Source organism: Anopheles bellator, chromosome 1 (assembly GCF_943735745.2).
Source record: "Anopheles bellator chromosome 1, idAnoBellAS_SP24_06.2, whole genome shotgun sequence".
Lineage (NCBI taxonomy): Eukaryota > Metazoa > Arthropoda > Insecta > Diptera > Culicidae > Anopheles > Anopheles bellator.
This window is the reverse complement of record NC_071285.1, coordinates 13,033,364-13,044,490: the sequence shown is the minus strand read 5'-3', so window position 1 is coordinate 13,044,490 and position 11,127 is coordinate 13,033,364. Positions and strand designations below refer to the sequence as shown.

Below are 11,127 nucleotides of genomic sequence, written 5' to 3'. Positions count from 1 at the left end.
AAAAACGACAAAAAACGAGATCTTTCCGCGCGCGTGTGGTTGTGTGCTGTTATCAACAATTACTCTCTCTTTCTCTCTCTGTCTCTCTCTCTGTGTCTCTCTGTTCAGCACAAACACCCTGTAACTCCGTTGACCACCCATCGCGCCCATAGTTTTTGTAGTTAGTTTTTGGCTTTACATTGCGCGCGCTTCCTCTCCGTTGCGTTCCCGTCGCATGCGCATCAAATACTCTAGTGGCCAGCAGCAAGGAGTGTGCGCAGGTGTCGAGTGGTGTGCTGTTCGTATCGATCCTTTAGCTCCGCTCTCTCTCTCTCTCTCTCTCACTGCTATACAACAAACACATCACCGGCGTCGCGTTTTTACATAAATAAAAATTTGTACAAGTAGTTCTTTCTCGCTCTCTCTCTCTCTCTCTCTCTCGCTATAGACCTCGCATGTCTCGCACCCACAGCCGCTGCCCTCTTGTGTGGCCTCTTTTAGGATACTCTGCCGCCGGAAGCCGCTCCTCTTCATCTAACGGTGTGAATCCGCGCGTGCATTAAGACGGCCGCTTACGCCTCGAGCAGGATTTTGTGGATCTGCTGCTGCTGCGGCGCCGGGTTGTTGCTACCGGCCCCTACCGCCGCCGTGTCACTTCCGCCCGAGCTGCTGCTGCTGCTGCTGGTGGCCACCACGACCACCGAGGAGGGCGTGGTAGGTGAAGCACCGACGGCCCCACCACCGATCGGTGGCCTTACAACCGAAACGATTGCGTGATGGGCCGGAGCCGGCGAGGGTGACTTTTTGGACAGATTCAGTGGCTGCGCCGCAGCGGGATCAGCCGCTGCCGTCGGTGTGACACCACCGGCGGCGATCTCCACTTTCAGCTCGAGGAGCCGCGGGGATGATGACGCGGCGGCCGGTGGGACGGGCACCACGACCACCGAGGTGGTGGTGGTGGGTGAACCGGGTGACGGAGAGGACGCCATCGTCGAGTGGGGCGACTGGAAGTAGCGGATGCTGCTGCTGCTGCTGGCCCCCGAAGACGACGACGACGACGTGGACGACGAGGACGAAGAGGACGGCGAAGCGACCGACGATGGTGACGAGGACGAGGAGGTATCGGGCGGTGTGAGGCTGCTGGCCAGCGACGGTGAGGGGGTCTGCTGGCCGCGGGTCGTCGTGATGACGCTGGCGGTGCCACCGCCGTTCGGTGGCCATTTGCCGGCACCGAACGGACATCCGCCGCCGGAGGACGACGAACTGGACGAGGACGAGGACGAGGAAGGCGAGGGCGACACCGCGGACACGGTCAGGTGCGGGGAAGCCCGATGCTGGAAGGTCGTGCCGGAGGAACCGGAACCGCACACCAGCAGGCCACCGGCGGCCCCACCACCCTGTGTCTGTGAGGTATGTTTGATAAAGTTCTGATGCTGGTGGTGGTGGTGGTGGTGCGGGAGATGGTGGTGCTGGTGGTGGTCAGCGCGGTGCTGCTGCTCGTGGGCCGACTCCCGCATGATGTAGTTGTGGATGATGTCCGTGCGCTTCATCTGCTCCGGCGTCATCCGCGGTTCCTCCATCAGCGACTTGGCCAGCACCGAGTGGGTGCTGGAGAGCGACGACGGAGGGGGCTGCGGAGTGGTGGCACCGCCCTGCAGAAGCTGCGGACTACACCGGGAGGTGGCCACGGCCACCGCCGCCGCCGTCGATTGCTGGAGGAAGCCGCCGCCACTCGGTGGCCCGCTTTGGTGGTGATGGTGGGACGCGGCGGGCTGTGGCCGCGTTAAATGCATGTGCAGCTGCGATTGCTGCGGTGCCGGGGACGAGGCCCCGGCCGCCTGATGGTACGGGGAGACGGAGGACACCGGTGGCTTCGGTGAGGACGATGACGCACGGAGCACGATGGCGGATGACGTCGCGATCGTTTCTAGCCGGGAGGCTCCAGCCGCCGACGAGGAGGAGGAGGAAGAGGATGGGGCCACTACGATGGCGGCTTCCGCTTCACTCTCCCGGTGCCGCATGGCGCGGAACTTCTTGTGCGGTTTGTACGCCTCGTCCATCAGGCTGTTGGTGTCGTAGAGTGGAGGGGCCTGCAGGACACGCTTCAGGACCGGCATGTTGTCGACGCTGACCACGTGCCGTGAAGACGGTGGCGGAGGGGCCTGCACCGCAGGCTTAGCGACACCGCCATCCTCCAGCGATTGGTCCTCGAGGGATGAGCGAGGGCTGGAGCAGGACGAGGACCCACTGCTGACGCTACCGGCCGGCTTCGGATGGTGGTGGTGGTGGTGGTGATGGTGCAGCAACCCGTGGTGATGAGGTCCTAGCTGCTGCTGCTGCTGGTGGTGGTGAGGTTGGTGAGTGCCGGCAGCGCCCATCGAAAGGTGATGGTGGTGAAGAGCCGCCGGACCGGCGGTTGGTGGTGGTGCCGTCGACGCCGCCGCCCCTGTCACCCCGCCGCCCACCGTGGGTAGCGGATTGTCGTGCTTCTCGTTGCCCGACTCGATGCCGGAATCGGTGGGAGAGTCGAGCTTGCGGTAACGCGACATGTGATGCGTCGTGGTGGTGGTGGTGGTGGCGCCTGCCACGGCCCCCGCCGCCACCGCCGCCACCGAGGATGACGAAGCGGAGGAGGAACCGATCGAGCGGATTACGGGGGTGATGGTGAGGCCGTTCTGGGCCAGATGCTGCGCGGTGCCCCCGATCAGATCGTCCTCCGCCGACGAGCCCGAGCTCGCCCGGTGCCGGATGATGGGGCAGGAGGCCGCACCGCTGCCGCCGGAAAGGGTGGCCGCCAGGAGTGGGGCGGCCGATGCAGCGGCCGATGAAAGGCCCCCGTGCTGCAGGTGATGGTGGTGGTGGTGGTGCAGGTGATGGTGGCCGTACTCGGACGAGGAGGACGTTTCGGACGTCGACTCCGTGCTCGAGACGGAGCTCATCGGGCTCTTGGCCGCGATCAGCAGGTCCACCTCGACCTGATTGCCGTCGCAGCTCCACCCGCTCGCCGTACTGCTGGCCGGGCTCTTGGCCTCCGCCCCGGCGCTGCCGGCCCCCGCCGCCTGCTGCGTCGCGCCCTCGGCCTCGCCGGCGTCGGCGGACCACATCTGCTGCTGGCGCAGCAGCTCCTTGTGCTCGGTCCGGAACACGACCAGCTTCTCCGTGTGGAGCGTGCTGAGCGTGCGCAGGTCCGGCATCGTGCGCAGCAGCTCCTGCATGAACTCCGGCTTGTCCGGCCGGTTCTGCGAGACCACCGTCTGCAGGCAGGCCTTCAGCTTCGAGTACATCCGCTCGATCAGCTCGACGTTGCGCAGTCCGGGCCGGTCCGGCGTGATCAGCACGATCGCGCAGAACAGCCCGATCTCCGCGTCCGTCAGCTGCATCGAGTTCATGCGCTCGGCAAAGTTGAACGTCGAGTCCACCAGGAAGCGCGCGTTCGCCCCGTTCTGGATCGTGTCCCGGCGCATCACCTGCCCGTTCAGGCAGATGATCGAGTTGAGCGCCGTGTCGAACATGCAGATCAACCGCACGAACAGCGCATCGAACAGGCCGGCCTTCAGCAGCGTAAACTTGTCGTCCTGCGTCAGCAGCTGGAAGCCCGGGATCATCCCAGCGAAGTCGATCACACCGCGTATGACGTGCGCGAACCGCTGGCTAAACTCCTGCTCCGACTGCAGCTCCGGCGCCGGGTTCAGTGGGCAGGCCTGCGAAAGGAACAGCAGAAGAAACGATCGGATTAGCTCGGTGAAGCTCAAGGTTAACGGGTTCCCAATGTGTCCCACAGCGCCACCACTTGGGACCGAGTGACGTAAGGCCCGCCACTTCCGGGAACAAGATAACGTGGGCCGCGCGTGCCGTTCTCAGCACCCGCCCAAGGAAGTTTATTGACTTTTCGCGTGTTGGAGGATCACAACGTACAACAAAAAAACAAATGGCAGACAGGCGAATTGAATTGTGTTTTTGTCGGAATTGTCGGAATTTTTGCATACGCTTTGCTCACAAACAGAGGATAATTTAAGTTCTTATTTGCTTGAATAGCAAAAAAAACGAAAAAAAAAACAGAAAAAAATATTCAGAAATCAATTTATTTCTCTCGTGCTTCTATTTTCTCGGACCATAAACACGAACGTTACGTTACGTTACATTACAAATTAATTTAACGTTTTATTTTAATTTTACGTTTAAATTAGTTTTTGCGCCTCATGTAGCGCCCCAGTTTGACAGCAGCCCCAAAATAAAACACGCCCAGCGAAAAAGTTACACATGTACTGAAAAGTCCCGAGACTAACACATAGATGGCACTAGTCTATTTGAATTCGCCGCTTTTTTAGTTAGTACTAATGAAGGTTAGTACTAAGTAGTAAAAGGAAACTGTTGCAATTTCATGATATTTTAATCGTAAGTTTGTGACACTACTTTTGTTAATTTCAAAACAATTGATGGAAAACAATTTCGTGTTTTTATTTTACACTGCTGGAAATGTTATGGCCCTGGTATTAAGGGATGTGCTAGGTGTAGCTTTCATCGTCTATCTTTAGAAGGGAAATACCATCAACCATCAACTCGAAGGAAGAGGTTATAAATCAAAAGATAAACCGTTCTACAAAATAAAGATATTGAAATGTTGCAAAAAACCATTATCTTCCTTGACTCGGGACTTATCAACCCATGGGGTTAGGCAACGATGGCAACGAACTGCCGCGCGCGTGATGTGGGGTGGTGATGAGCGCACGCGTCACATCGTCTCTCTCTCGCTCCCTCGTTCTCTCCATCCCGCTCCCTAGTGCGGGGCTCTTATCGGTCATTAACAGTTCTCCAACTTCCCACTAGGCAACAACACCACAATCAACAGTTAATCTTGCCCCCCGGGAGAGACAGAGAGAGAGCACACATTTGTTCTCTATTGCGTCTCTTTCGCTCCGCTAGAAAGAGAGGCACGCACACTCATATCGGAGCTTCAAGGACGCACAACCCACACACACAGTCTGAGGGGAGCAGCAGCAACGTGACCACAACCCCGGTGGTGGTGGTGGTGGTGGAGCCGCCTGGTGGGCGGTGCACCGACCCACCCTCTACCCCCCACCGGCCCTCACCGACACACGAGCCCGAGACAGTTCTATTTCCGCATTTCATTTACATCTGTTTTGCGCATTTACACGCGCCGCGCCGAGGTCTCGCCGGTCACTCAGCAAAAGGTTACTTTGGTACTACGTGGTGTCTCCCCGATCGACCTTCTTATCGGGTTAACGGTATCCGCCAGCAGGCGAGGCAGGGCACTACCGCGTTCCTCTCTCGACCTTTCGCACGCAGCGCCATTGATTGGTAATAATTCTCGGAAGTAACTGGGCGGAAACTAGCGGACCTCCACCGCCCGGGAGGGAGGGAGAGGAGGAGGAGCCGTCGCCGTGGATTGCGCACCGTTTTTAACACGTCGGGGGCCCCGCCCCCCCCTCCTCGCGCGAGTGGACGAGACGATTAAATTAGCGAAACAAAATTTCAAGGTTATCGCCTCGCCGTCGTCGCTCGCGTGTGTCGTCGCCCCCCGCCCCTTCCCACTCCCCATCACCCCTGCGGCTGCTGTTTACATTCCCCGCGCTCCACCATCCCCCCTTCCCCCCAATGGCCCAACCCATCCCGAACGGGTGCTTATCGCGGGGCCTGTGGCGGATAACCAACGGCGCTGAGTTCCCCCATTGGTGAGTGCCCGGAGTGAGAGACAGCCCGCCGCGCGCGCGCGCGTTGACCTTGATGTGTGCGCGATGTCGGGGAAGGAATGATGATGATTCGGATCGGGATCGGATCCGGACCCCCCCCCCCCGTTCGGGGGGGGGAGCTTAAATTAAGTCAAGGAAGGAAGGAAGGACACTCACCAGGGTGGGCATGGAGTAGCTGGGGCAGTCGCGGGCCCGCTGCCGCATGGCGGACACCTTTTCGCGCGTGAACTCGCACGTCTCGACGTGCGCCTGGAGCACGCTCGCCAGCAGCCGGGGCTGATCGTCGAGCTCGCTGGCCAACGCCCGCTGGTTCCCCCGGTTCTGCGTGCTCTGCTGCATCGCCGCCAGGATCCGGGCCTTCTCCCGCTTCGGCACACGCCCAAATCTGACCGCTAGAGAGGGGAAGAGAGAGAGAGAAGGAATGATAAAAAATTGAGGAACTTTATATGAACGGGTGTAGTAAAAAGTTAGTCAAGAGTTTCCCGAGAGAGGATATTCACGCCACTTCCGGTTCTCGGACCGTGACCGTGACGTTTTTGGCTCCATCCTTGCCCGACCGCCATCCCCCCCATCAGAACTTCCTCCTCCAAAAAGACTCTCCCCTTGACACCGACCGACCGACAACGATCGGGCGGCCGCCAATATGAGGCCGTTACGGTCCGTCGACGGTCATTGGGGTGGCGACGGCAATAATCGGCGGTTCAACGAGCACCGTGGGGGAGAGGTCACATACCAAGGGTAGCGCAGCCCACCAGCCAAACTTCCGCACCAGAAGCAGGCGTCCAAAAAGATTGAGGTTAGGAGTTCGGGCGACGCGCGGTTCGATTTCATTCCCCAGATGAAAATTCACTTCCCACGCCATTTTCTCTCGTCAATTGTTTTCCATCGATTTTCCCGGTCTCCTGGCGCTCCTGGTGTGTTGGGAGAGAGACACAATCTAATTTCCACCGTGAACTGCGCGCGCCAAATGTCGACCACCACTCTCACTTTCCAGTCGTGCTCCGGGCTGAAGTAGGTTACATTCAGCCGATCCTCACACACTCCCACTCTTACTTTCTCCCCGCGCGTCGTTCATGTCGGGGAAAGCCAAAGCCGGGCGGGGAAAGGTGATCATCTGATCACCTGGGCCTCTTGTTGAACCGGTCGCTGCCAAAGCTCGTGCTTCTGCCCTACATAGGATCGAACGCGGAGAAGCCCGCCGCGCGAGAGAGAAGAGGACATGCAAACGAGCAGCGAGTGTCACACCCTTTGGGAGCGCGCGCCGCGGTTGAATGACCCCGTTCAACCTTTCTCCAATTCACACGATGGGCCGGATTGATGCTGTGTGTTTGGACCGTGGGGATGGATGGATGGATGGACCCACTTTTATAGGCGCTGTCACGTTTATCGGATCAGTCTCCCCCTAAAGTGTGTCAACCTCCGCGTCAAAGCCATTGATTGGGGTGCTCTCCGTATTTTCGTTTTCTTTTCCTGTTTTTGTTGAAAAGTTTGGAAACTTTCTTAATTAATCATCAGACAAGCAGCAGCTTCATCATTACATCCGGAAGCTAACAAGAAGCAAGGGTTGTAGGGTTCATCGTCCGTCAGGCTCGTGACATGCCCTGCCTACCCCGGAGAGCGTGGCGAGACACAGTGCTTGTGGGCAGATGTGAGCAAGCTCCTAGTCCTCTTTTTGTGAGCGTGACCTAGCGTGACACGTGGCCCGGACACTGGTCCAGGGGTGTGGCCGGCCACCGACCCACGGCTGGATTCACTTTCTGTTTTCCAATTCTCAACTCACGATCAACGCGACCCCAATTATCACGCTGCTTCCTCCGCCGTTCAGATCTCCACCGTTGACCCAGGCAGCACAGAGAGACTTTCTTCCAAAAACTCCGGCTCCGGCCCAAAGTAGGTGAAAATCGTGGCGCCCCAGGAGAAATGGAGCGCCAAAATGGAACCACCGCGTACGCGTGCGGACACAGTGAAAGGAAAGTGAAAAGGCGCGACACGCACGGCCGCCGCTGCGAGTCCCATTGAAACAATGCAACCATCGAGCCGGCTGGCAGGCCGGCTGTGGTGCGTAGGAAGGCTGCGAAGGGAAGAGAAAAAAGAAAACCGGCACACGCCACGGAACACGCGGACGCAGTGAAAACTGCGCGCAAGAGATCCGAGCGCGCTCCTGATCTCCCTCCAGTAGCTCTCTCTCTCTCTCTGTTTCTCGCGATCGAGAGAGAGCGAGAGCGAGAGAGGCAAAAAAGAGCGAACTAATAAAAAGGAAAAGTGTGTTACTTTCCACACACATTTCTTCTTTCACTCGATCCACACCACCGACGGGTACTGATCGTTTCGTGTAGCAGCTCCTTTCTCTTGGGCGGCGGCGATGTGACACTCACTCAGCCTGAAACGTACGCAGCCATCAACCGAGAGAGAGAGAGAGATGGAGAGAGTGAGTGAAAAGTGAAACCCCATCACATTTCCACATCACAAGCACATCGTCGAATCCCCCCCAAGTAGGAGGCACTGAATGGGGGGAGGGGGAAAATTCCGCAGCAGCCGCAGGGTTCGACTTCGGCCATTTTTTGCCTTCGCCAGAAGAAATCTGGCGGAACCGCAAAAAAATCCTTAAATACTGCCCCCCTTGCGCCTTGCTTTTTATTTCCTCCGAATGCTCATCGGTTCGAATTTGCGCATCAGAGCGCCATTCGGTGTAACCGACCGGGAGAGAGGGAGAGAGGGAGAGAGCGAGAGAGACAGGATTTTTCGACCACCTTGTTGTTGACCTTTCTGTACATTGATTTTACGCACTTTTTCCAACAACCAGCCACCAGCAACATGCGCAACAACGAGCGCGAGCGAGTGAGATGGGTAGATATAACCTTTCTCTCTCTGCTCCTTACACTTTCTTCGTAACCCCCCATCGTATGCCCTCTCTCGCTCGGTCTCTCTCGCTCGGTCTCTCTCTGTCGCTCGCTTCAACGCACAGCGCGTGCTGCGGTGCCCTTGACCCCAAATGACGCGGGAGGGGGTTATCCTCTCAAAGGGTGCCCCCCCCCCGGCTGCAGGTGGTGGTGAGTTCCACCACCCGAGCCCCGTTTTTGGGTGCCGCCGCCGCCGCCGACGACGAGGGAAAAGCTTTCTCTTTGGAGAAAATAATGATGCCGCCGCCAGTCGTCGGCCATCTCGCTCTCGCACTGCCTCTCTCTCTCTCTGTCGCTCTGTAGAGTGGGGGGCTTTCTCTCCGGCAGCTGCCGGTGACCCCCCCCACCCCATGGAGATGGGTGGTGATGGGGGTTTTGGGTTGGGTTGGGTTGGGTTGGTGCGCCATTTCGCGTGGCACTTTCAAAGGTCATTTCCTTTTCGGCGCGCGAGCTAACAATGTTGTTGGTTGGTTGGTTGGGGTCGTCGTCATCAGCCAGCATCATGCTACGAGTGAGAGAGAGAGAGAGAGAGGGAGGGAGAGAGCCAGAGCGAGTGGCGCGAGTCGAGCTCTCCGCGAAAGGAGAAAAAGGTTTCGCGCGGGTGGCAAGGAATCAAGGTCAAAGATCAAATTAAGTTTGACATCAACCCCCGTGCGTGCGTGCGTGCGTGCGTGCGTTTGGGGTGACCTGCGCGCCGGTCTCTTACTGTACATCCTCCTTATGGCGGGCGGAACAACACCTACGTGCATTGTGGTAGGAGACAACTCCCTTCAGGATGCCCTTCAGTATCGGCAACTCTTCGGACATTTTGTTCGCCTGTCCTGGGGCTGATGAATCCTTCCGAGTCCTTTCACCGGCTCGGGATGATGATGCTGCGGCGCTGTGCGGTGACGACGTAGTACTTTGACCGCGACACCGACACCCTCCTTTAAGTATCCTTCTTCGGTTGAGTTTTCACAATTCCACTTCAGGCGCTGTGCGTTTCGTGGGGAGGAACGTGATGACCACCACACAGAGTAACAGTACTTTCTCCCTTACGACGACGACGTTGTCTTATCATCAACCGCCAGCAGCTCTCATCATCATCACCATTTTCTTCGTGCTGCTGCTTTTTGCTATTTTCGCTACTTTTTGGCGTTGCTTTTCTCACGGTTTTTGGTTTCTTTTTAACACAAACACATTCGCACACCACTTTTAATCGGCTTTAATTTAATTTTCTTATTTTCTGCAACCTGCTACGACGATCAAAAAAGGGCAAGGACCGAGGATGAGTGAGGGAAGAACGAATGGCACAAACAACAGTGGCACACAGCTCGCTGGTGGATAATCAGGCGCTTGGGACGATAATTCTTTCTTCCTGTGTCCGCACGCCCTGACTTCCGCCGGGAAACTTTCGCTTTTCTCCAGCACAACACACTTTGGGACTGGCCGGACTTGGTCGGGCGACTAACCAAGATGGACCACAAGAAGAACTGGTCTCGTTGCGCCGGTCTCTCCGGTCCTCGCACCAAAAAGACCGCGGCGGCGGCGCTGATAATGATGCGGCGGCTGGCAATGCTCATCATGCACACACGGGAAATATGCTCAGAGATAGAGTGAGACAGGGCGAGCACAGCGCGCGCACGATCGGAGAGTTTATATCGGGTGTCACACGACGATGGTGACGCACGACGGACGAGATTCGGCCGCCCCGTGGAGGGATATGACCTCGAACTTGTACTTCGAGTTTGGCCCCTACTGCCCACTGACTGACTTGACTGTCTTGTTTTATTAGCACCGCGAGGGGGCTCTCGAGAGAACGAGAGAGAGAGCGACCGAAGTTGATCGAAATCAATAAGACCCCAAGGAGAACACCCAGAAAAGAAGGATGATGCTCTCAATGAAGTTACAACAAATTGGTTCTCTCCCCTCTCGCTCGCTCGCTTATCAGTAGACGAGACACGCACACACGGATACGCTCGCGCAAAATCCTTGGCATTGACCACCACGGCAACGGGCAGCAGCTACGGTGACGACGATGGCCGGCGCAGCTCACTCTCACAAGGACATGAATGACCTTCGCCTTGCCCGCGACGCGAACAACACACAGAATTCGATCGAATCTCGCCCAGCGCACGGCACGGCACGGCACGGGATCGTCCTCTGTCTCGCTCACTCGCCGAGCCGTGTAATGCGCACTACACACCCCAAAGCCAAGGCCACCACCGCCGCTGTTTATGAAATGTTATACTTTGCCGTCACGTCACACCACCACACTTCGTGACAATTTTCGGTTACACTAACCCCGCAGGGACAATTGTGGCCACTTGACGGTCACACGGGACGGGACCGGACCGAAGAGGAACCACCTGTAGGCGGCCGGAAGGCGCTAGGCTCATCACACTCACCACCGGGATATTCACCACAGGACTGGCGCGGCCACGAAAGTTGGCGGAAAAGCTGCGTGCGTGCCACCCCCAACACACACCACCCTCTGGGGCACCCCACGCGCCACGCACTCGATCTCGTCTCGCGCGCCTGCAGTGCACACACACACA

The 11,127-nt window shown here is 57.8% G+C and overlaps 1 protein-coding gene across 1 annotated transcript in view; it reads right to left on the bottom strand.

Annotated features, from left to right (window-relative positions):
- Positions 1-551: 551 nt before the first annotated feature.
- LOC131215054 (ecdysone-induced protein 75B, isoforms C/D) overlaps positions 552-11,127 on the bottom strand; it is a 16,958-nt gene continuing 6,382 nt past the window's right edge. Inside the window, exons 3-6 of the mRNA XM_058209431.1 lie at positions 5,847-6,082; positions 2,449-3,680; positions 1,464-2,367; positions 552-1,376 (exon numbers count right to left, since the gene is read on the bottom strand). Of these exons, the coding sequence (XP_058065414.1) occupies positions 552-1,376; positions 1,464-2,367; positions 2,449-3,680; positions 5,847-6,082 (3,197 nt within the window). The remainder of the gene's footprint in view (positions 1,377-1,463; positions 2,368-2,448; positions 3,681-5,846; positions 6,083-11,127) is intronic.